Genomic DNA, 26,277 nt, shown 5'->3' with positions numbered 1-26,277 from the left:
TGCTTCAGTGACATGCTGCCATCACCTTCTGGCCGTCCAGAGGAGCAGTAGTGACTTTGCTGTGAAAGAAAGATCAGCCCAAATTGCTTACTCAAAAGTCATAAACAAGGTGCAGTCAGCCCGCCCGCCCACCCACCCACCCACGAAACATAACATGGAAGCTTCAGATGGTGGGTTGCACTGGCAGCGGACTTCACAACATGAGGCCTAATCGCATGCAGGATTGAAACATGCCTGCAATGAATCAGAAGATTAAGCATGGGGTGTGATCACAGTGAGACTTGGGCCAAGGCACGTCACTCTAAACAACTGCATGTGCAGAAATGAAGCGCTTCCTAAGTTTTTGTACCACTAAATGGACAAATTGGGATCTCCAGTGGTGCTACATGCGATCACCACTTGGCTTGGCTTTGTCATGCAAGTCTGACCTTGGAATCAGCCAATGGCTCACTCTCTCTGCAGATTACCCTCATTCTTCCACCACTGTCTGGTTTAAATAAGACCCTCTTTCTTCAACAGCTTCTCTTGACATATCTGCCTCCCCTGTGGGGCTTCTGAGATTCCCTCTGGTATAGTCCTATCTTGGGGGGGAGACTATGGGGGCGACTATGGGTGGAAGGACCTTGCCAACAAAGGTCTGTATAGTTAAAGCTATGGTTTTCCCAGTAGTGATGTATGGAAGTAAGAGCTGGACCATAAAGAAGGCTGATCGCCAAAGAATTGATGCTTTTAAATTATGGTGCTGGAGGAGACTCTTGAGAATCCCATGGACTGCAAGAAGATCAAACCTCTTCATTCTTAAGGAAATCTGCCCTGAGTGCTCACTGGAAGGACAGATCGTGAAGCTGAGGCTCCAATACTTTGGCCACCTCATGAGAAGAGAAGACTCCCTGGAAAAGGCCCTGATGTTGGGAAAGATGGAGGGCACAAGGAGAAGGGGACGACAGAGGAAGAGATGGTTGGACAGTGTTCTCGAAGCTACCAGCATGAGTTTAACCAAACTGCGGGAGGCAGTGGAAGACAGGAGTGCCTGGCGTGCTCTGGTCCATGGGGTCATGAAGAGTCGGACATGACTAAACGACTAAACAACAACAACAACATGGGTGGAAAGAGTGTGGCAGCCATCTTTTCTGTGACGATCCCTGGCTTTTTTCTTGATAACGTGCTCTCCATCCTTCTGAGTACCTCCACATCATAGGCTCCCCCCCCCACCCACACTACCATATTTGAGTTCAGACCTGGGAACTTCTCAGAGGGCATCATCTGGCTCTCCATTTGCATGGTCAATGTTTTCACCATATTGTCCAATCAACATAACATAAAGGAATCATCATAAGAATACAATTGGATCAGACCAATGGTCCCTCTAATCCAGTATGCTGTCTCCTGATGTGGCCAACCAGATGAGACCAAGAAGCCTGCAAGCAGAGCAAAATGCAGACAAGTCATCTCCACCTTCTTCTCTCCCCTCCCACAACCCCCTCATCGTTCCTCAGAAGTGCATAGTTCAATCATTGCCAACAGAGGGAAAAATACAGATGCCATGAACTCTTCGTTTCCCAGTTTTTGTAGTAATTTGGTGTAGCGGCCAAGAATACCAGCATTGGGACCATCCTCAGTAATAGCACAAGAAAAGATAGAACCAGGGCACAGATTCCTTCAGGCAAAGAGCAAACTAGTTCTAACTGATCTGGGTAAAGGCTTGGCTCAGAATGGAATCCCTCAGGATTTTCACACACATCAGCCCCGTGTCTGGCCTCTTCACTGCTTATTTCATTTTGTGGGAAATCAGCAGCCTAAAGGACACAACAACAGTTGGCTTACTGTCTATAGTCACTGTCTATGTTGCTAACTGCCCATGTAACACCAGGTTGCCACGTTGGCCTGAATTTTAATGTTCAAGTAGGAAGAGTGTAAACAAAAATACTGGGAATGTGATGGCATTCGGGAGTGCTGCTCGGGCACACGAGCAATCAAAGTGAGCAACTGGAACTACAGAATGGGGCAGTTTGACAGTATTCGGGGCATGCTGAGAACTTTGGCCAGCTTAGCATTACAGAATATCACAGGGTGGTGACCCCAAAACAGGCTTTTTCTGCCATTGCCCCCTGCACTCTGGAATGCCGTTCCCTCTGCCTTATGCGAAACACCACCCAGAAGTTGCTTCAGACATCTTGTAAAGACTTATCTTATTGCCCAGGCTTTCCCTGACCCATAGAATTGGACCCTCGTATTACTAGATCTCTGACGTTTTTAAAATCTCTGTTCTTATAATACTGTTTTTTATGGTTGCATTTATGGTTACACTAACTTAGAGATTTTAAAGGTTAAGCGGTTGAGAAATGCCTTTAAATATATAAATAAATGAACTGAGCTGTCCCGCTATTCCAGTGTCATTAGGCGTTACCCTCTCTGGGATAGGTGACTGAGAATTTTCCAGCAAAGCCTGTGAACGAAAGTGGGTGAAAGTGTAACCGGAGGCAAGGGAACGGCATAAAAAGAGAGGTGGTGCAGCAGCAGCCGTTGTTGCCCAGTCTAGGAAGAACTGATCCTCCTTTTGTGGACAGGCTGCGGTGCAAATTTAGGAAGATGTCTTCATTTTCTTTTTGCAGCTCCATTGATCTTTTTATTTTTATTTTCTTGCATGTGATGAGGCAGCCCTGACTCACTTCCCCCCGGAGATGGGCTTGCTTGTGTAGGCAAGTCAAACAGATATATATCAGCATGTTACTTGACATCCTTACTTGCACTGTAGGAGCAAGGTGCTGGTGGTTAAGCCTGCCAGGGTGAATGTAATTGATTTGGTCATTATAGTAATTAATGCCTCACCAAACAATGTAGAGGCATCCTGCTTGGAGTGGAAAGAAAACAGTCAATTCTAAGGTGGAAAGGAGAAGTCAACTTTGCTTTAGATACCCTGTGTTGGAAAGATGACTGGATTTTTTTCTACGCTGGGACAGCATGGGAGGGTGGAACTGCATGGCACACCTCAGCCTTGTGTCCTCAAAGCCCAGCTGTTGCATCTCCTCTGCAGATTGGGAGCAGGAAGGGATGACGTCCGCCAGTGAAGTGGCAGGTGCAAAGTGAGCACTGAGCCTTTGTGTCACCTGAGGTGGTGGTTTTCTCCCCCCACCTGCATACTTCATTAACATTGCACTCATCGGGCCCCCAATTGGCAGATGGGGAGGCATGCCCAGGCTTTGAAGTGAAATACAATTTGTTATTCCACTCCCTTGGGACTGCCAGAGGTCTTCCTGACCAGGGGTGCAGCTCTCTATCCTTTTGACGTGCTGGGTGCGGATGGTCCAAGCCCAGGGTTTCTAGATGTCATGCAAAAAAATATTTGGGACAGAAATGTTGATGTAGGGGACTTCACGACTTCTCCAGCTTGAGAAAAATACAAAATCAATGAAAACAATTGAAATGGAGGCTCCGGTGGCCTCAGCAGCATGAAGTGCCTTCCATTGGCTGGAGCTGGTGGCCCAGCTATGCCCCTATCTGGCCAGAGATAGCCTAACTTCTGTTGTCTATTCCTTGGTAGTCTGTAGGTTGGATTACTGCAGTACCTGGGGCTGAAACCTCAGCTGGTACAGAACTCAGTAGCCCGGCTGCTGACAAAATAAAAGAATCTTGACACGTCAAAAGAAACATGTATTATACATAAAGAAGAGTCAAGCCCCATGCTGAACTATATTTTTGCAGCATGGCTTTTAAAATATATTTAAGATCAACATATTTTTACACAGTCATATGCACTGTTGTATGTATTTGTTTATGCGGCAGGTTACTTTAGGAAACCTGTAGCGTACATGTGTATATTATCTGAATAATAAAGCCACTTCCGCCTTAAGGAGGAGGTGGGATTGCGGGCTTCACGGCCTCTCCACATGCCCAGGGGGTGGGAGGCCAGCCCCTGCACAATTGGGGGATTCTCAGCTGTGTCACCCCCTGGCCAGCCAATCGGGTTGCTCTGGGGGTGTGGCCTGCCCCTTAAAGGCAGGATGCAGCCAGGGATTTCCGTCTTTGTCCGCCTTCCAGCTGCTCCGGTTTTTCCCACCCTCCCGCCCTTCAAGGTTTTCTTTCCTTGACCTTGCTATGGACTTCAGTTGGTCACCGTTGAGGGACCTGGTAGGAATTTTTCCACTTGGCAAATTGGCACCAGTCACTTGGTTTTTGCCTACCTCATAGCAAATCATCACAACTTCCTGGGTATTGGTGGTTAGGCATTGGAATACTGTAGATGGAAAGAGGGGAGGTGGTGCCATCACCTGCCCCGCATATTGAAGGGTAGTCCATTAAAGGATTCTGGGGGGCATGGCCCTGTCCAAAGCCTAGGGAGGTTTGGGCCTAAGGCATGCCCCCTATCGGTGACCCCAGGGGAGCTCCTAGTTGATGTGCATCAGCAGGACTCCCCCTACTGGTGGTTAACCCTTCCCAGACTTCAAGCGGATGGGCTGGAGTCAGATATAGTCAGTTAGGTCCAATGTCTAAACCAATACTGCTCATCACCTGTAACTAATAAAGGTGTGGCCTTTTTTAGCCCATTAACCTTAATAATTGTGTCATGTGTCATTATTCTACCAGGGGCGGGCAGGAACTCGCCACGCAATGCATATTGCATGTGAGAATGGTTTGTATTTTTAGTGGAACTGGTGGCGGTGTGTGCTTGCTTCCCATTTAGATTCAGGAGTTAGATGGGAATTAGGAAAAAAAAATCCATGCAGATAAGCTTAACCGAGATTTTTAGGCAGTTCCATTCCTATCTCTTTCTGCTGGCTTCGGCCCCTCTGCTCTGATTTCTGGGCTCAGCCCTTGATGCCTGGCTCATCTCCGACAGCTGCTTACTCCTGAGCCTTGGCAGAAAACGGCATGTTTTGTCTTCCTTGAAAAGTGCCTCATGTTTGGGGTGATTTTTGACATCATTTGTAAGACAGATGCGTGTTGCTTGGCTGTGCTGCTCTCCTCGCTGCCATTCTTCCCTCTCCTTTTCCCTCACAGCCCCATGGCCTCGCTTGCCACCATCCTAATGGTCACGGTGACCCAAGCCCATGATGATCTCATGGACAGTGGCGAACAAAACCACTCGGGTCACCCGTCACCACAACCAATCAGATTAAAGGTCGGCGTGACAGCAAACGAAGCTGAGGTCTGTGAGGGCAAAGAAGAATGAAAATGGCGCTGAGGAGAAGCCGCCGCCAAGGGAATAAAAAAGTGCTGAACAACATTGAAACAACGTGAATAATCTGTCAGAGGATTTCTTTCCCCTCTGCACACAATAATTTGCTTTGCTGCGTGGCTTTGCTACTTCAAAAGTGCATATTGAAACTAGGGGGAGTTCTGTGCCTCTCTATTCCAGATGTGATGTGTCCTTCCGAATGACAGGATTTGAGGGGGTCCCACTGTTGGAAAGGGAAGGCAGTGTCACACCCCATTCTGACACAAAAATGAAAAAGGCAGGCAGTGGGCAGCTTCAGGCTGGAGTTTGCTTTCTGGTTTATTATTCCCTGCCCTGCTAATGGCCTATGGGTAATTATGAAGGATTTCATTATCTCCTTTGTCCACCAAGTGCTAATGCTGTGGCTTTCCTTTATCCTGCCTGAGCAAGAGGACCTCAGGGAGGCTGCAAAAAAATGAATTAATGAATTTCTGATTGGACATGAATTGGTAATTAATCACCCCTGGAATTCAAGATAAAGCCAATGAGAGAAAGTGACAGTTTATAAAAAAAAAGAAAAGAAAGACAAACACGGCCAGTTTGTGCAGGGTGGGGATGTGTGTGTCTGTTATCACTCTTGAAGATGCTCTGAATGCACCAGGGAGGTCATGTGGGCGAAACAGGTGGAATCTTTACCAAGGTTCCTCTTCCTGGTTTAGGTGGATCCAAGTACAATAAAATAGATAGTCTGTGTTGTAAGTAGGAGAATCCTTTGGGGGAGTGATGAAGGGGACTCTGCCACTTCCCAAGGAGTAGATGTAACTGACAGCCATCATGAGCCAGGAATTTGCCAACATATGGAGGGGGGAGATAGTGGGTAAGCAAAGGGTGAGTGGCAGGGGGAGCCACTGAAGGCATTGGAGCTCAACTAGGGCATCTTTGGGATGGTGGGGAATGTTTATTTGTACGAAGTAACATTTTCTGGCGTGCAGTTGACCAGGCACTTATGGTCAGGAATGCTGCCTTACTCAGAAGCTGCATCAGGTTTTATGCATGCTAGATGCTGGCTGAAATTGAAAGGCATTTTGACATAGATATAGATATGGGTTGAGGCGACATATGCAATTGCCGACTTGGGGAGCGAAGGGTTGCACTCTTACCTGTAAACAGATGTTGCATGTTTCAAGGCACTTGCTGCAACCAAGTGGGAAATGAATTAGTATTAAGGGTGCCTTGGCACATGCAAGCGTGGCCATCTTTGGACGAGACCTGTTTGGTGGCTTCCCTGAATGGCTTTCCCAGACAGGGGAAAGTTAACAGCTCCATGTCAGACACCGGGTGCACTGGATTGGCCCCTCTGATGGCAACTGACTTCCCAGCCTAGGAGGATTATGGGCTCTGGTGTGGATGTTCCAGCTGAAACAGTCCATAATCACCTCTGACTAGCATTCCCAGTGGCTCAGGAAGTTGGTGTCTCTTCCATAAGATCCCAGTTTGAGCTCAGCAGTGCATCACAGAAATGACATATTTGCCTTTACCCCAGGGTGCTGATGTGGGGAATACTGTTTATAGGAGGTTTGGGTACCCTCTGTTTCATATCCTCCATGTGTATGAGAGTGTGTGCACATGGTCTCGCTTTCACACAGTCCAGAGAAACCTTTTTTTCTTTTTCTATGTGACTGATAATGTGATAATTTCACCACACTGATGATTTCACCCTTTCCTGTTCATTTCCTTCTTCCCTTGTAAATCAATCACTCTGTGTGTGTGTGTGTGTGAGAGAGAGAGAGAGAGAGAGAGAGAGGGAGAGAGAAGGGTCCATTGTCCTGTAATGACAGAAGTATTTAGTGTATCTTCTACCCTGTTTCATTTCAGCACACCCTGCCCTGTTTTACACCTTGAACAAAGGTAGACGATCCTTGCTCCTGACAAGCTTCATCCCCAATGCACTTTCCATTAAAGCCCAGGACCCAGGGGAGCTAATAATAATTTCTGTATTGTAAAAATTAATTAGTGCTGCAGCCATTCATTTCTCAGGCATGATTAGAGCGTTCCTAACAGGGGTGACCCAATGCGACAGGAGCTGCTGCAGCTTTGATCTGGCCTAGAAAACACCCCAAGAGCCCGCTTTGAAATGTTTGTAGAGAGAAAAATCAGAACAGGGAGAAGGACGCTGGGGCATTTTCCAGGAGTGAAACGAATATACTGAAAAGGAGGCCCCAAACAGAATGAGGACTGGCAAGCAGAGGAGAGCCTTGCGCTAAGGAAAGGGCGTTTAGATAGGCAGTCAGGTGTAGCCAAGTTACAGTGCACATATAATGACAAGGGAAAAGATGGGGGAGGAAAACAACTAGGCATTTAAAAGGTAAGGGAGAAAAATGCAAGAGGTGAACAGGCTAGGAACGTGCATAGGGATGGGATGCTTAAGAAAGGGCCTTCACACACACACACACACACACACACACACACACACGGATATCAAAGGGGTGGAGTCCAACCTTAGCAAAGGAGGTGACAAGTTCAGTTCTAAAGGCAAGGCTGAGTATGGACTCGGAGGCCACAACCCTGGCTGCTGTCACAGACAGAGCAGTAAAGAGGCATAATATCACTCTTAAGTTAAACAATAATTCCAGTCCTTCCATGCTACCATGCATGTCTCAAAGGCTAGTAGTGGGGAGGATGTGGTTTGGGTGAATGGCACAGTGTGGCGCCTCCAGGTTTCATGCACATCAAAGCACTTTAAGTCTTAGCAATAGCCCAACCATTTCTTGAAATGCTGGGAACAGAAGACTGTAGAAGAGAGAATGAAGATGTTCGGGTGCCTCTTGGGGGGGAGACCTCTTTGTGTGGAGAAAAAGAGGGAAGGGGCTACCACACCTGGTGGGGCAGCTTGTCTGGCATGCTGGACACCCTCTGGCCAATCAGCTGCTGATACACACGGAGAAGGAGCATCTTCCCTTTGGACCACTATGGGCTTATGTTACAGCAGGCCCAACAAGGAAGCAACTAGCACTTCTCCTGTCTCCCCACCTGACTATGGGCAACAAGGCCCTGGGTATCAAAAGCAAAGATTTTCCCTTCTGCTCCTGGTCATCCTGAGCATCTTTGTACAATAGAATACCAAGAGCAATTTTTAAGAGTTGGGAGAAGCAAGACAGTCCATTTTGAACACATTCCAAAGAAAACCTAATCTATCAGCTATAATAGTTTAATGGAACCTCCATGTTCAGAGAAAGTTGCCAGGGATATACAGATGGGAAGAGGTGATTCTTGCTTGTGGGTTTCCTGGAGGCTTCTGGCCGGATGCACTTGCTGCATCCTCAGTCTGTTCCAGCAGGGTTCTTCCTATTCTGGAGCCACCTGTGTGATGCTCACAAGCACCAATGGGCCCACTAGTACTTTCTGTGCCATCCATGAAAGGTCTGCATAAACACCCCTTGGGAAAAAATCCTGCAATCCCCTGTTCACTGTTCCTGCTCAGTTTCTGTTTGGACAGGTTCGGCTTTTCATATATATATATCTCCATTTTTTATATTTACATGCAAGGCAACACCTTAAACATGCCCACATTTCATTGGATGCCAGGAATGAGGGACCCGTGCTTCCTTCCATTCTGAACCTCTATTCTCTCTGTGAGTGAGCATGGCATTGACTGGTGCCTCCCCTCCCACCCCCGGCTGATGTTGAGGAGGGGATGCCTGAGCTATTTTGTGGTCATTTTTTGGGCTCTTTTTGATGTGGCAGACGTTGTGTGTTATGCCATTCCCCTATACAGTGGTACCTCGGGTTACAGATGCATCAGGTTACAGATGCTTCAGGTTACAGACTCCACTAACCCAGAAATAGTACCTCGGGTTAAGAACTTTGCTTCAGGATGAGGACAGAAATCGCGCGGCGGCAGCGGGAGGCCCCATTAGCTAAAGTGGTACCTCAGGCTAAGAACAGTTTCAGGTTAAGAACGGACCTCTGGAACGAATTAAGTTCTTAACCTGAGGTACCACTGTAACAGTGATGTCGTGTTATGCCACACCCCCATGGCAGACATTCCTCAAATTGACATGTGTGCCCACTGGCCCAAAAGGGTTGATGTCCCCTCTTCTAAAGTGGCAGCCATTTCTCCTCAATCTGTTCTGGGTGTTTTTAAGTGGTGGTGATGGGGGGTGGGGGGGAGGCAGGCCCAGAGTTGCTCAAAAGTCCCTGTCAATCACTTCCAGTGTTCAACAGTCATAATGCCTCAGCGAGAGCTGCTGTGATGGGCTTCTGTGCTGAAGGCAGCATGAGAGGTGACACAGGCATTTTGAGTGAATGAGAAAAAACTAGTGACACAAAGCCGACACATTCAAGGCATAGTTACAGGTAGGTAGCCATGTTGGTCTGCCATAGTTGGGGGGGGGGGGAAATCCTTCCAGTAGCACCTTTGAGACCAACTAAGTTTGTTATTGGTATGAGCTTCCGTGTGCATGCACACTTCTTCAGATACACTGAAACATTCAAAGCATGGGTGAGAAAAAGCCGATTCAAGGCCTCACCATCCCCTCCCTGTTCCCCCGGAGGATGCTTCAGGTGGACCAAGTTCTTAGGAGCTTTCTATTTCAGTTTGGCTCTCGTGTGGCTGGTGCCAGCCTCCATTTCATCGTGGGATCTCCCTGTTCTCCATTTATGTGATCAGACCCTCTGGGAGCTACACATTCAGGATGCGTCAGGAAAGGCCCCCTCCACATATGCTCAGCTCCTCTACCCAATTGGGAACCCTGCTTGGTGCGCACAGCCCCTTTCACTAATGCTAAATGTGCAGCTGTGTGGGGAGCATGACCCGGGCTTGCATTGGTGTGGGAAGGACCCACCGGCCACACTTGTACCTCATCACATGGCATTGAATGCACAGAAGGGTTCATCTGGACATTACTAGTTTGTGTCAGACTCATTCTTTGGGTGGAGAGAGAGAGAGAGAGAGAGAGAGAGAGAGAAAAGGGCCTGCTATTTAGCCGCTTGTGCCAGCCTGACATTCAGCTCCTCGCATGATCTTGCTGCAATCCGGCACCAAGGGAGCAGCGCTGGCTAGAATTTGGGCTAGGCCTGGGCTCAAGCTCCAGATCCTACGTGCAGGAAGCTGGCATGCTGTAAAAGTGATTAATGCAGTTTGAGTTCAATTAGAGCGGCGTGTTTGAAGCCTGCTGGGCAAGCGGGGGTGGCAGCAGCATGATTCTGTTGATCACAGCTTAGTTGTGGCACAGATGGGGCTGAACGGGGAGAGGGTGGCAGGAGGAGGGGAGGGGAAAACACAGGCTCTCTTCCCCGCAAACGGCTTCACAGCGCACTGAGCAGCCCCAAGTCCCCAGTGACAAGGAGTTGGACAAGGAGAGACTTGCTTAAATAAGTCGCACCTGCACAGCTCCTCATGTCCAGGACACACACGAGCCAGTCGGGATGCTGTGGGCTTGTTTACGCAGCCAGGCTGCTGGGTTGTTAACGGAAGGTGTCATTTCTGGTTTGCTATTCAGGGTAACAGTTTCTCCCCGGGCTTCATTTCACGAATCTCGGTTTGTCACCACGGATCTGGGTGTGACAAACTCAGGGTGGGCTCCTGTCCTCGGTACCTTAGGCAAGAGACAGGTGTAACACACCTTGGATAGTCTGTATTACAAATAGGATATTCTGCTCCTCCACATTTCTTCGCAGCAGGCTTGGTAGAGAGACTGTAGTATTGCTTACGCTGCGTATTCCCCTGAGTAGTCAACAGGACAGAGGGAGAAGCTGCTGATTCTTCCATGTTTTCTTTTCATGCAACGTCAGAATTTTTCCAGAATGACTGGAAAGGATCTAGAAGGAATCTGATCGAAACGCCTGCACAGAGAGGCAGGACCCACCATCCCAAATACAGTGGTACCTTGGGTTACATACGCTTCAGGTTATATACGCTTCAGGTTACAGACCCCGCTAACCCAGAAATAGTACCTCGGGTTAAGAACTTTGCTTCAGGATGAGAACCGAAATCGTGCTCCGGTGGCGCGGCAGCAGCAGGAGGCCCCATTAGCTAAAGTGGTCTTCAGGTTAAGAACAGTTTCAGGTTAAGAACAGACCTCCGGAACGAATTAAGTACTTAACCCGAGGTACCACTGTATTCTTATCGGAGTTGCTTACACACAAGCTGTTCAGTCTGGAGTTACCATCCTTGGTTCACTTAGATTTTATGCAGAATCCATATGCATTCCAGTGTTTTCTGTGTTCCTGCTCTCTGCATATATGATTTTAGGCTACTGTTTTCACTTGTAGCACCAGCCTGTTGGGTGTGTGCAGCCAAATCACAACTGAGACCTTTTAGGGCTGCTCAGTATTTAAGTAGAAGTTTCCTCCTAGTGGCTTCTGCCTCCAATTGCTTTCTGTTCAGCACATCCTTCGCCCCATAATCACTTCTTGTTCCCTTGGTGGGGGGTGGGGGGAAGCAGGCTTTAATTACTGGCTTTTATTTTTCCGGTCACTTTTTTAACTGTAAAAGGGCGTCATTTTGCAATTCAGAAAAAGAAAGGAAAATAATGAAAGGAAACCAGTCATTTAAGTCCCCGTCCCCCCCAAAAATAGACTGAGCAAGAGGCAGTTAATCAGTGATGTTGCAAGCAGGGAGCTTGGAATTAAAGTTGAAGGGGACATTTGCTGAATGGGGACAACTTCTGAGTAAACATTATAGACAGAGCTTAGCAATGGAGATGGGCATTTTGGATAATATAGCACTACCTGGTCTTGCGGAATGGCCACCTTAATTGTGCTTCCAGCTGATTTTGAGCCCTAGTTTGCCAGCAACCCAGACAAATCCATATAATCAAGATTATAATGTGTCACAAGCAGGAGAGGCCAAGGTGTGCCATTCCAGAGACACCGATGGAGCAAAGAAAAAACGCCCCGGAGAGTTAATTTCTAAACATATATTTTAAAAATATCTATATGGTGCTTTTCTTGGCAAAGCCCAAGCAAAGCAACTTACAAGCAATAAAAACTACAAGTATGAAAAACCCCCCAATATTGCTAAAACTTAGAATAAAACAAATTTACGAAGTCGAAAACAAACCCAGACATCCAGTAATATTTAACTTAGTTGACCCAGATGGCTCCCAGAAGCCACATGTGCTGCACATGTCAGAAAACTGCAGGCAGGGCAGGGGGAATGGGAGGACCGATGGAATGAGCCACCAGTTTAACCCTGGGTCTCTGAAACATTGCTGGATATTTGAGCAAGGCCCCGGTGCCTGGGAAAGGGAGCAGGTTGTACCATCTTTAACACTCACTTTAGCCTGTGTGTCTTCCTCGTTGTCTCTCCCATTTCAGGTGCTGATTCTTGCAGACGGGGACACCAAGGGGTTCCTGTACCGCCACCTTGGCTTCCTCTCCTCTCTGGAGAAGAAAGATGGAAAAGCCACAGCTTACCTTTGCGAGAACTTTGCCTGCTCCTTGCCCGTCACCTCCAGCCAGGAGTTACGCCGCCTGCTGCTGCCCTGAGCTGCCTCCCCTGGTGGCCCTTGCGCTTCAGTGGACATGAGAAGAGAGAGCCCTGCTTGGACCTCGCAATAAAGTCTCCTTTGAATAAAGCCAGGTTGAATAAAGGCAGGTTGGGCCCACTTCAACCCGCCTGTTTCCATTTGAATAGCATCTTCCTTCCATGTTCAGTAGTGGTCAAGTTTGTTTGCCATTAGGGGCAACCAGTTCGCAGAGCTGGGGACCCTTGTGGGTCGCCCAGCAGTTGTTGGATTCCAACTCCCATCAGCCCCAGCCAGTGGGTCAGGGATGATGGGAGCTGGATCCAGCAGCATCTAGTGGTTCACAGCCTCTCCTCACCTACAGGGTTTACTTTTAGACTTGCAGAGGAAGCTCAGCAAGGCCCTAACTTTCCTCACAGCTCAGGTTATGATGGGCAAAGGGCCGTCTTGCCAGTGAGACTGTTTTAGGCACTGTTGTGGAACAACACTCACTTTTCCTGCCAACCTAGCAGTTTGAAAGCACCTCAAACTGCAAGTAGATAAATAGGTACCGCTCCGGTGGGAAGGTAAATGGTGTTTCCATGCACTGCGCTGGTTCGCCAGAAGCAGCTTAGTCATGCTGGCCACATAACCCGGAAGCTGTACGCCGGCTCCCTCGGCCAATAAAGCGAGATGAGCGCTGCAACCCCAGAGTCAGCCACGACTGGACCAATGGTCAGTCGTTACCTTTGCCTTTTACATGGCTGCATAGCCCCAGGTTTAGTCCCATAAGGTAGACTCCAGAGCTTGGCCCTCATTTTTAATAAAGCAAGTTTCTAGCTCTCATCTATTTGAAGGGGAAAACAAGGGCACTGCTTGGGCAACAAGGGCGCTGCTCCCTTCCCCGTGAACTGGCATGTACAACATTCCTTTCCCAGCTTGCCAAAACTTACTTCACCAGTGCAGGAGCTGCCAGTAAATCTCCGAAATTCATTGTAAATACGCTTCACAGCTCTAATCAGTTGGGAGAAAACACATGTATATTGGTTAGCTTAACTGCCGCTTTTTGCAGAATTGGGGGCTGTTAAGTTTATAAACCATGCCTCTCTCTTCGTTTGCACACTCTGAAATTAAAGACTTGTGGGTTTGCCTCCCTGTGCTCTGTGGAGGATAGCAGGAAGAGAACCATTTCGCTGAGCTGGCGAGCATTGGCATCTGTGATTGGGACATGCAAGGAAGAGGCTGCCTGCAAATGGCATCGCTGACAAGCCTCTCTTTCTTCTGGGAACTTAAACCTTCTGCTTTCTGCACTTCCTTTCCTGTGCTTAAGCTTCTGGTCTCCAGTGGTTCAACATGGGGTCACGTTATAGGATTCAAGAAGGCACCTCTCAACACCAGCGAGTTGTGCTGTCAGGGAAGGTGGGGAGCGCTGCTGATGGTGTTTTTCAGTGTAACAAGATAATTGACTCCTAATGAAAAGCCACATTGCTATGCCTTTGGACGGGCAATTCTCTTAAGTGACGCAGAGGCCATTGCAAGTTACCAACTCCCCACTGGTGACGAGGAGACATTTCAACCAGAAATCCTAGAAATAGAGCCAGAACAGACTGACACCTGAAGCCAAGAAGCTCTGCTCTTGGGCAGACTGGCATTTGCTTCTGCTCTGGCTGCTCCCTATGGCCGCACCAGGGCAGCACAGGCTGAATTATTCAACACGCTCTCCTCTGTTGTGAGGCTGGATGTGCCCTTCAAACCACAGTGCTCTCCCCGCTCTTGAATCTTCTATCGGGTGTGCAGGAGTCACCGGGAGTCAGTCTGCCTGTGCCACATGAATGAGGTGTGCTGTGTGTGATGGAAGGTGGGCACTGAGCGTCACTTTCTGGAGTGAAACAGGCTATTTTGGGATGCTTTCAGCCCAGTGCAGAACTGCTCCATGTTAAAGACCCTGTTGGAAACGTGGAGTTCATCTGAGTTGATTTCCGACAGTCTGAACATTTTCGTCTCTGTTCAATGTGCAATAGCTGCTCAGAGAGCAGTTTTGCAGGAGTAGGGACCTTGTGGCCGTCCACATGTTGTTGGAATACAGCTCCCATCATCCCCAGCCATTGTGATGCTGGCTAGGGCTGATGGGAGTTGGAGTAAAATAAATCTGAAGGGCCAAAGATTCCCTTTCCCCTGTAGTAGGGCTACCTCCACATCGTCCCACATTTGAGGGAAGGGACTTTCCAAGACACATAAGCCCCCCTATTCAGCAGAGCATTAGCTAAATTAGACCAATTTCCATATGGAAGGACCCCTATTTGGTTATGATATTTGGCCCAGCTCTACCTCCCCCTTGTGTAATTTAGGGTTGCCATATTTCAAAAAGTAAAAACTAGGACACCTTGAAAATGGTTGAGCTTTTTTATTATTAATAATTTTTATTAGTTTTCCAAATTTTAACAAATTAATCCAAATTATTTAACAATTTATTTTATTTTTTTTAAAAAAATAGATTTCCTGCTCCTGTTACAAACATATGTCCAACTGCTTCCTGATGTTGCCACTTCATTCTTTAATTGTTGAGTTTTTTTAAGGAAACCCCTGAAATGGTTGAGCCTAAGATCCAGGACAAAGTGCCACCTTTTGGAAATTCCCCAAGACAATTACACCTTTGAAATCCCAGTAATGTCCAGACTTAGTGGCCCCAGTGTAATTGGGTAGTTCTATGTGGTTACGTCCTCTCAAGTACAGTATTAATCTTGAAGCAAGGGCAGAATGGTTAAATCCCCTCTGGGACTGAGCAACTAATTCAGGATTCTTTCTTTTAGAGATAGTTGACAGCAGCTACAGCAGGGGTGTGCAACTCGCAGCCCTAGGTCATACTTCCTCATAACCCTTGATTTAATTTCATGTAGGGACGCGGGTGGCGCTGTCGTCTAAAGTCTAAACCACAGAGCCTAGGGCTAGCTGATCAGAAGGTCAGTGGTTCGAATCCCCGCAATGGGGTGAGCTCCCAGCTCCTGCCAACCTAGCAGTTCGAAAGCATGTCAAGTACAAGTAGATAAATAGGTACCGCTACGGCAGGAAGGTAAACGGTGTTTCCGTGCGCTGCTCTGGTTCGCTTTGTCATGCTGGCCACATGACCCAGAAGCTGTCTGCGGACAAATGCTGGCTCCCTTGGCCTATAGAGCAAGATGAGCGCGCAACCCCAGAGTTGTCCATGACTGGACCTAATGGTCAGGGTTACCTTTACCTTTACCTTTAGGTGGCAATGAGGGGGAGGTAGCAGGAAAAGGGTGGCAGGAAGAGCTATGAGTGGCAGGAAGAGAAAATGTATGGTCCCATCAAGTGCTATTTTTCTAGAAAAAAAGGGTGCCGGAACTCACCACGAACACCTCCCTTGTTCTCTTATAATGGCAATGGCGGCTACTTGAGAGGTGCTGGGGAAAAGCCTTGGTCCCACCCACCAGCAACAGCTGGCAGCCCCCAACAAAAGTATCACAAGATAGAGCCCACCCTTGCGCTATGGAGTGTAGCAGAAACAACAGTTTGGTGTCACAGGAGACCCCATGGGAACAATCTGGCTTTTCTAAGTCCATCTTTAGCAGCCTGTTAATTAATACCTGGCCTATCCCTTGAAATCCATCAAATTTGGGGCGAGATCTACAACCACAATTTGTTTCTGGTGCAACACTGTCTGGTGGATCTCCAGCTGGAGCTCTGCCAGTCCTGTAAGGCCTCTGGTATTTTGAACTCTGCCAGTATTGGCAGGTACCAGGCTGCCAGCCAGCCAGGACCCAGGGAAGCTTTTGCACGGGACAGAAAAGGTCCCCAGGAACAAGGAACGTGGGATTCTGTGGAGCAGAAGAGCTGGCTGTGCTGTGACAGTGATGGATGGGTTTAGTTATGGGGTCTCTTGACCTTGCTGCTGTTCCTAGCAGTAAATTAGATAATGGCACTTCCAGACCTGATAGAAACAGTTTCGTCCTGTGCTGTACTAGCTCCCTCATTAGTTTTGCTTTGTGACAAGGGGATCGACGCCTCTCCCTCCACCACCAGCCAGAGGATCTGGGATTGTTCTTGCCAATGTATATACCTGCGATGAAGATGGGATGCGGGGACAGGCTGCGCTGTCAGCAGGGCTGATGGTGGGACCAGACCATGGCACTTGAATAAAGAAAGCTTTATCTCACCCTTGGAGGAGCAGCATTCTTCGCAGCGGGAATGCAAGCTGTGTGTGTCTTTGTCTGAGCTTATGCACAAGCACAGAGATAACAAGAGGGAAGTAGGTAGCCCATTAACGGGTTTATTTTACCCCCAAAGCCTTTTTAGAGCAGACTCCAATAGTCATAGAATTGCAGAGTTGGAAGGGACCCCAGGGTCATCTAGTCCAACCCCCCCTGCAATGCAGGAATGTCTGCAATTTATTTTCAGCTGCAAGTCCACATTTCTGGGCAGCCACATGCTGCAGTGCGCAGAATAGGGTGGCAATACCTCTCAGCTTCCTCCTCCTCAGTGTCAGCGTGATCCTTGTAGAAATCACCTTGGAAGGCGTATCACGGGCCAGGAGTCAGCTTCACCTGCTGAACAGCAGCCTGAAGGGGGAGGAGTGACTCCACCTGCAACTGATCAGCCTTCAAGGACACAAAGGTGGAGGAGGTGCTGATGAGAACCAGCTGGCTTCAGCCTTCTTAAGCAGAGCTTCCAGTAGCAGTTAGAAGCTGGTAACAATGCTTGTAGTTCCTGGCCCTACTTTGCTGCTTCCTGCTCGCCTTGACCCCCGACCCCATGATCACCAGATTCCCTGACCACGTGGGTTGCTGTTCACCTGCCCCTAGGACTGGACCTGACTTCGAATGCTGACCCGGCCTCCAGGCAAGTACACTTCAGAGACTCTTCTGGTTGGCTGGCCTCTCACTCCACTGAGTTCTTCCCGTTGTTGCTCAGTAACAAAGCTATGACAAGGGCATGGGGGACAAAACTAGAATTATTTGGTTTTGTCTCTCATTGCCTGTGGCTCCACCTGGTGTCTGGGCTCCCTGCCTTCTGACCTGCCATTCCTAGTGGGCACCAGTCGCCACTGAACTGTCTGTGTCTGTGTACACACAGGACAGTCTAGAAGGGTTTTGATTGCTGGCCTGTTGGTTGGCCTGTTCCCCTGACACTACTTACGAGTACAAACTGTGGTAACACATGGAACCGCCAGAACATTCCTTGTCCTTGTTTCCGTGGGTTGTTCCTTTCTTCCAAACCATCCCAGCTACAAAGAGTGTTGAGCATGTTCCTTGTTAAAAGTTCACAGCCTCCATAGAACGCGATGGGTGTCCTCTATTTCGGTCTTCTCTGCTTCAAATTAATTGTGAAGTTTCGGGTCGGCCCTTCTGGTTCTGCTCCTGAGAACTCCACAGGCCTCTTTCAAGTAAATGCATACAAGACAGTTGCTGGCCTGGGCCATTAGGCCAGAAATAACCTTGTTTTCCCTGAGAAGTTCTGCCCAGTTATATGAAAGCAATTAACATGGTTTGTCCCAACCCTTCATTTTAAGAGTCCTGTTTCCTTCCGTTTTCTTCCCAATAGTAAACATTTTTCATTACCTTGGCACTTTTATTCAGTGGTCATCAGTGACCAGTGCCGAAGTGGAAACCACAAAGCTCTGTTTGTTTGTTTTGCAATGCTGTGCGTTTTAATAAAGAAAGAGCATGCTTTCTGAACAGCAGATAGGAAATGGGGATATTTTATAAGGAAACAGGTACTGTAATTGGAAACTACTAAATAAAACAGCCCTGTGTATAACTTGTGCTTCTTCAGTTTAAGCGCAGCCATTTTACCAGGACAGTCCAGCGTGTCTCCTGCTTATAAAAGAAGGGAGGAAATTGCTCTGCGATATGACTAGGAAACCTCATGCTCGCTGGATGTTGATGGACTACAACTCCCACCATCTCTGACCATTGCCCATGCTGGCAGGGGGTGATGGGAGTTGGAGTACAGTAATGGCTGCAGGTTCTCTTATGCCTGGCTAATGGTTACATATGAGAAGTGGCTAAACTTAGTGTTTGCTAATATTATTTGATGTGTAATCGAGATGCATTTAAGTCGGTCACTATGGCAAGCGCCACACCTCTTAAAGCTATAGCTGATATAACACGGTTGTATGCCAGTGCTTGGATGGACCAGACGTTGCAGTAAAATGGGAATAATGCAACAATGTCATGGTACTTGAGAATCCCAGGTGCTATTTACATTATAGCTTGGGTAATGCAATAATTTCTGAAGAGTGCTATAATTTTTCAGGTGATGTACAACAGCGTATGATGAACATCTTGCCAGTTCTCCTTTCTGTAACAACAGGCTGGCATGACCCATAACAGTAATGTGTCATTGCAACTAAGAGATGACATGTAGTTCTCTGACAATCATGTTTCCCTCTATCACAAGAAGCCACAGCCAAGGAAAATAGGTGTTGGACTTTAAATGCCACATATAAGCAGTCACACTTCCAGGTTCCTCCGTTTCTGTCCCCCAGTGCTTGTGATGTTCTGAACCAGGCATAAGCAACCTTCGGCCCTCCAGATGTTTTGGCCTACAACACCCATGATCCCTAGCTAACAGGACCAGTGGTCAGGGATGATGGGAATTGTAGTCCAAAACATCTGGAGGGCCGAAGGGTGCCTATGCCTGTTCTAAACCAATCTTAGGATTTCAGCAGAGTTTTCTGACTCATAACTTGGGATCATGAGACTACATAGCAAAGTCATCATGCCTCCCAGCAGGACAGTCTATGAAAAGAGCAACGGCAGGAGAGTTGGAAATCTCTGGTGCTGGCATGCAAGTTATTTTTACTACACGGAGATTAGGAAAGTGGATTCCTTTCACATGGCATCCTCTCTGTCTGGGCAAAAGTTGAAATAGCATCTCCAATGACAGGGCAAACGTACGGCAGAATGGAAATATTTTTCCTTACTCGCTCCAAGATTTTCTGTTTATGGCTTGAGATGCCTTGGTGTATCTCTCTAATGTTCTCAAGCTCTGCTTTGAAACGCTCCCCTCCCTTCACTCACAACCCCCCTCTCGTCACCCTTTAATGAGTGGCTGCTGCAATCTGGAAGTTTGCCTCAACTGGGGGAAGTGAGCATTTGGTAATGTGTGTTGCCAGCTGGTTGTATCCACCGCTTTCCAAGGGGATATTCCAGGAATCAAGGAGAGGCAGCCAGGAGAAATGTATTTGAAGTTGGAGAGGAATTTTGCACCTCATCTTTATGAATATTTTCTTGGTTGCTGGAGAAAGAGGAGGAGGAGAGGTGGGAGGGTGGGGAGACCAATATATGTATTTTATGAATCCAGCCTGAAAGTGTGGGCTGTGTGGGGGACTGGTCCTCCTTAATTTTGATACCAGCACACCTTCCAAACCTTTCCTCTTTGGGGGCCATGCTGCTGAACTTCAGCTACAATTTGCTGAATGTAAGGTGCTGGAAATTGCCAGACGGGTTCTGAAAATTGTCTTTCGGCAGCAGTCAATGGGAAAGGGGTTATTGGTTGCCAGACAGCCTCGTTCCCCACTTGGATTTGTTAGTTTTCTTTTGTGCTCATAGGAAGTGCTTCATGTGAGACTTGGTTGCTTCAGTCGGACTCCAGTGCCTCCCTTTGTGCGCCAGAGAGTGCAAAGGTACCTAGCGACAAGACTATAGATCCTTGAAGGGAAGATCGGGGAAGTGTGACAATAGCCGAAGTGAAAGACCCATTTAATTACAACAAATTGCATTTACACCGAAGACCTGTGAAAGTGCCGCCAGACACTGATCCCTGAAACTGAAACCCCTTTAGAACTCAGTTCACCAGCTGTGACTTAAAAGCAAACAGTTGAAGGGCTGTTTTTTAAGGTGTTGTTTTTATATGTATTTTATTATAAGCTGCCTGTTGGGCCCAGATAGGGTGAGATATAAATATGGTTGGTTGATAAGCAGAAATTAATTGGGTAGCCTTTAGCCAAGCCGCCCTGCTCTCGTCTTACACTATCTGTAATATGGGTATAATATTAGCACTGGCCTAGCATGCAAGGTTATTAAAATGGTTGTTGAGATAACCACACATGTAAAAAGTGCCTTATGAATCCTACCTTATTATTTATCATGTATATTTTATTACTCCTCAAGGGATGGATGTCCAAAATGTATTTGGTAACCATTTCTATCATTCAAACCTCAGGTGTTTGAACTGGGTGGCTGTGACTGGCTAGACATCAGACAAAAGCAGCTAAGCCAAACTGAAATATAGGCTTTGGTGGATGATGAAAAGGCACTTCATGAGAGAAGGGGTTTCGTGTTTTGTTGGTTTCATTTTTTGTTTTTGGACATATTTGTTACTTTAATAATAATAAAATCCACAGGGGTTAAAAAATAGCAGGTAACTCACACACAATTAAGGAACATAACAAAATATGAGACAAAAACAAACTACAGCTTGTCAGAGGGCTGGCCCTTTAAGAATCTAAGTTCCTCACAAGAGGGCAGAGCCTGGGAGAGGTAGTTTGGGAGCAGAGGCTTGAAAGGGCTCAGTCTGCTTTCCGCCTTTGTCAGAGAAAGTGGCTTGCTTTGAGCTCTCCAGGGTCCTGTAACTCCTGATCCACCTCGTCCTCAAGGCTCTGGCACCAGAGCAGGACAACAAGGATGGTAAGCAGGAGATAATAAAGAGGAATAAGTGGCTAGCAGGAGGCATTGAGGAAGGCTAGCCTGAGGGCACCGAAATGACAGTGGTTTAGGTTCAAGGTGACAACACTAGGAAACCTCCAGTGCTTTCTGGAACACCTTTCTCTGCTTCGCTGTGGTGACTGGTCCTGGGAGCAACTTCTACTGCATGGGTAACTCACCTGAGATTCCAAACAAAAGGGGACCACAGTTCATCTCCGCCTCCTCACTTTTTGCTTACTTCAAACCACAAAATTTGTGCACAATTGACCTATTAAAATGAATAGGATATGGATCTAAAAATCTTTTTTAAAAATTAGCGCTTGGATCTACTACGTTTGGTTCACCACTGTATGGGACATAATTGTTTAAAATGATATCTGACTGAAGACTGAGGCCTCTTCTGAATTTTTACTCGGAAACACAAAATGTTTCTTGTATGTTGACAAGGGGACTTTTAAAGGCAGGATTGATTTATTCCTACAGGAGAACAAAATGTATATAAAAAAGGAGTATGGCCTCCATGAGCAAATGGACTGAAAAATCCTTCTGCCCTACAAACTCCTGAGAATGAGCAGGGAGGATTAGGTGTGCAGCAGAGTCTTAAGAGGACGTGAGGTGCCACCAACCCCTTTCTTTCATTATCAAAGTCTCTCTTTTCCTCCCCACCGCAGCTCAGTCCAATTAAAACTGACAGCTTGTTTACAGGGGATGGAAGAGAAGGCACAGAGTACAACAGGACACAGAAAAGAGAGAATCCAACAGCTCAGCATGCTGGGAGAAACTATCTCTATTTGAGAAATCTCAACATGTTCTGGGACCAGCATCCTTGCAGCTGCTACTGGGTTCCTGACTTCTGAGGCTTCCTGCACAGCACCAGGACGTTTAGAAACCAGGGAAGATGTAGATTCCAGCACCCCATTTGCTCTTGTTTTTGGCTGTCAGGCAGAAGCGCCACTAGCTGAGGGCATTATTTTTGAAGAGAATGTGTCACAGCCAGGATCACAACTGTGCACAACTGCCACAAAGTGAAATTAGCAGGCCTTCTTAAATAACTTGAGGCTACTGGGTGATCTAATTCATTAATGCTTGGGTTGCCCGCTTTCAGAGCAGCTTCAAAAACAGACATGTTTACACCAGTTGCATTAACACCTCGTCATAAGCACAAAAACCCACAACTTCCACAATTAAGAGAGACACTAAAGGTGAGCAAAATTACAGCTTGTGCTTCTGGAGGAGAAGTTCACATGATTGATTCAGCATAATCTGAAAACAAACAAAATAAATAGGTTCATCACCCGGTACAAGGAATGATTGCCTGTATTGGCATTCACACTCTCTTATCACACTTTCTACTGTAAATAGATTTAAAATCCACTTTTTCATACAGGACAAGTTCCACTGTTAGCCAGCATTCCTTCATTCCTTCATGTTTTCTTTTTCTGGACTTTCAAAACAGCAGCATGAGAACAGGAATCCCAAAACTCCCTTAAACTAGCTCAATATGAAGCCATAGGAAGGAAATCTGAAAGCTCAGAAACTTGAAAGCAATCTTCCTGAGGAAATGTTAGCTCAGCTGCACCACAACAGACCTATCCAAAACCCCAGGCACCACATAGGGATGCTTTGGGCACAGAAGTACATAATGAAGTTCCCAGATATTGGCAAAAAACCCATCTTTGACAGCTATCGCAGGGCTATCCAGCCACACACCTGAGTTCACTCGACCCAATATACTTCCACTGTAGAATGACAGAGCTGGAGGAGGACTTTGCTTAGGACAACTGTGTGTGACAATCAGTTGCCTATGCTAAGCTCTGATTGTTATGTCATAATGACCCTGAGGTGGGAGCTGACAGAACATTGGTGCATTTGGGTCAGAAAGCTGGTTCATCCCACCTAAAACTGCAGGCATGCCATAAGTCTCTGCCACGTCCCTTGGGAGATTTGCAATGTGCCAAGTCTGTAGCTGCAGGTTAGAAATGGGGAAAGCTCTCACCTCTGGTCCCAGGAGGTGAAATGTGGAGCAAACCTCCGAGGCACAGGCCTGATCTTTCCTTGGTTTGCTCCCCACCAGCCCCTACTGCACTGCAGAGGCTCCCACTTAAAATTTAATTGGTTTGCAGATTTGAAATGAAAGGAATGTATGTTAAGATAGAAGACTGTTTCAAGGTCTCTCTCTCTCTCTCTCTCTATATCACACACACACACACACACACACACACACACACACACACACACACACCATACAGGAGCAGAGCCTCTATTTTAAAGGAACAAAATATGAAGTGTGCAGGAAATCTGCAAAGAGGAAAGAAGAGCCCAGAGGAAAAACAAAATAACCAGCATAGGAAATGAGTGGCCTATCTACAAAGCCCTTGCAAAGAAAGGAATCAATCTGCTACAGCCCCTGGGGATGTAACGCCTTGCCTTAGCTCAATTGTATAACATGCTTGATTGTTTTTCTCCACCTCCAACCAGAGAGGTAAAGGCCTCTCTGTGTGTTAACCTTGGAGCCAGGTCCACAGCCACTTCCAAAGTCAAGCTGTCGGGAGAAGCCCAGAGGGAGATGTCAGGGAGAGGGATTCCTGGTGCTAAAGAAAGCGTCAGTTCCCTCCCAGGGCCCTGCTCTGGAGCAAGGCGACGAAGGCCGCTTGCTGGAGATGCTGGAATTGTCTAGGACACGGCTGTGAGCAGGGGTGCATCAGCAGAGCAGTGCAAGCAGCATAGCCCAAAATATTAGGAAGCTCTCGCTCTTGCCTGGAGGGAGGGCTGCTTGGTTGAGAGCTGTGTAAGAGGCAAGGGCATTCCCTGGGCTCCGTTTGGCAGCTGCTGACTGCTGGCATCCTAGCAGGTTCATCCCTTGTGGTGAGCCAGGAGGTGTCAAACCGTCCTGCTGTCATGCTTCCCTGCCGGCTCCTGGATCTGCGGCCTGGACTGAGACGATGGCCCTAGAGAGCCACAGCCCAAGATCCTTTAAAAAGTTATAAGCCATTAACGCCCCCCCCCCGCTTTCTGTCCTCGTTACATTTCCTGCCAGCAACTCGCCCATCTCCCTGCAAATTACGTTGATTTGCTGAAACTGTTGTTTTCCACCCCTTGCTTGTCTGCACAATTAATTTAAAGTTTTTTTGACAGCCTCAGTGCACGGACATGACAAGATGCAGCGAGGTGAAAAGTTTCCGCTCGGTGACTCACTCACTCGCTGATTGTGTTCTCTGGTTCCTCCTCCTGAGAACTCTGGTCACCGCCGTGTCCTACAGTCCCAGCATCTGGAACGGCGGGACATTGGCAGATCTGCCCCAAAGGCAAATTCTACCTCACGGACCCTTTGTCTGTTTCAAAGCCGGAAGGAAAGGATTGAACCACCCATGGTTTGAGTGCTCAGTGACCAGGTTGGGACCAGTTTGGATCATTTAAGAACCCAACAGCAAAACCAGGGATTAATAATAATATAATAATAATATTTACTGTATTTATACCCCACCCTCCCGGCCGAGACGTGGCTCAGGGCAGCTAACACCAAATATATAATACATTAAAAACACAAATAGAAGAAGGCGCCTTTACCCCAGTATGGCTCCCCTTTATCACACACACAGCCCAACAAGACAATGACAAAAATCCACCAACAGCATACAAATCAATATGGCTGACCCGATCCAAAACACCCACTCACACATGGAAACAAAGACCACCACAGCCAACCACAAATGAACAGCCACACCCTAGGCCAACCCCAACCTCTCTCACCACCAAAGAAACACAAGTGAACAGCAGAGAACCCGCACAAGCAACGCTGACACAAAACCCCACATATATTAAGTAAAATAGAAACATCGCCACCCACCCCCACTCATCTTTCCCCCTCCACCTCTTTTCCTCTTTTCTTCCTAATGTCTCAACAAATGAAACCGATTTGTGTAAAAAAAAAAAAAGTTCCATGGTTGGAAGAATACGAGAGAGCGACATTGCACATACCTTTGTAAATCAAGAAAATCTTTAATAAAAATACATTAAAACACACACAAAATCAAACGATTAGATTTCAAATACAATTCGAAATCACATTTAAAATCAAAATAAAATTAAATGGGAACCCACAAATCATAACCGTAGGAGTAAGGAATTAAATGTTCACCAGGCCTGCTGCCTGTGCTGGTCCCATATGGGTTGATAGAAAGAGCCAAGGAGGCCACTTACATACAGGGTCCCATAGAAAGAAAGAAGGGGGTCAGACTTTGCCCAGAGCAAAGGCCTGGCAGAACAGCTCCGTCTTGCAGGCCCTGCAGAAAGATGTCAAATCCCTCAGGGCCCTGGTCTCTTGCGACAGAGCGTTCCACCAGCCCTGGGGCCAGGGCTGAAAAGGCTCTGGCCCTGGTCGAGGCCAGTCTAACCTCCTTGAGACCCAGGACCTCCAAAGTATTATTGTTTGTGGACCATTTGTAGAGCCAGAAATAACAATATTTCTTCAAATGATGTGGGTTCTCTGCAGTCTCACCTCCATGGCATATGGCTATGGCAACCCACCAGTGGAGACATGGGCTTGGCTTGGGTTTCAGAGTTGGTCTCACAATCTGAGTTAATTCCTTACTGTCCCCGGTGTTCAAGAACACTGTTGAGCAGCCCACAAGGTCTCCACAAAGTGAAATGGCGGGACTAATATGTTCCCAGTTCTGTCTGTCAGGCTACCTGCAGGACATTGAGGGCTCAAGTTCCTGGACCTCAGCGATGAGCCTTTTCTTCCTCAAAGCCATCTTTCCTCCCTCCACAAACTTGCATCATTTTTCTGCTGCTGCCGCTAGATATATATGTAAAGGTTATGTTGCCCTAGAATCCCAACCTCCCCACTTGGCCCTTTAGACACCCCCTGGTCTTCTCCCCAGTATTCCCTGGCTAGAGATCAAGCAACTTAAGCCAGGCTGCTGCACCTCTTTCTCTTTCTCTTTTTTTCTGGTCAGTGTGACTTGAACTGGGGAATTACTGTCTAGCCAAAAGACCACAAAACCAC

General features: G+C 47.3%; 1 protein-coding gene and 1 long non-coding RNA gene across 8 annotated transcripts in view; one reads left to right on the top strand and one right to left on the bottom strand.

The window, feature by feature from the left end:
- Positions 1-12,791, top strand: part of SPATA20 (spermatogenesis associated 20) — a 50,382-nt gene extending 37,591 nt beyond the window's left edge. For all 6 annotated transcript variants that reach the window (XM_083487130.1, XM_083487133.1, XM_083487131.1 and 3 more), the window contains exon 16: positions 12,476-12,791. In XM_083487130.1, the coding sequence (XP_083343256.1) occupies positions 12,476-12,646 (171 nt within the window). In that variant the 3' untranslated portion in view covers positions 12,647-12,791. The remainder of the gene's footprint in view (positions 1-12,475) is intronic.
- Positions 12,792-13,125: 334 nt separating this feature from the next.
- LOC310699457 lies at positions 13,126-23,252 on the bottom strand. Of its 2 annotated transcripts, XR_014522091.1 has the most exons (3): positions 22,980-23,252; positions 22,486-22,532; positions 13,126-21,448 (listed from the first exon to the last, which is right to left on the bottom strand). It is a non-coding gene; the product is annotated as an uncharacterized lncRNA (long non-coding RNA). The 2 variants fall into 2 exon arrangements; XR_014522092.1 differs by lacking the exon at positions 13,126-21,448 and having other exon boundaries at positions 22,018-22,532.
- Between the last annotated feature and the right edge of the window lie 3,025 nt (positions 23,253-26,277).

Source organism: Podarcis liolepis (genome assembly GCF_965112155.1).
Source record: "Podarcis liolepis genome assembly, chromosome: 2".
NCBI classification, from domain to species: domain Eukaryota; kingdom Metazoa; phylum Chordata; class Lepidosauria; order Squamata; family Lacertidae; genus Podarcis; species Podarcis liolepis.
This window is presented reverse-complemented; position numbering and strand designations above follow the sequence as displayed.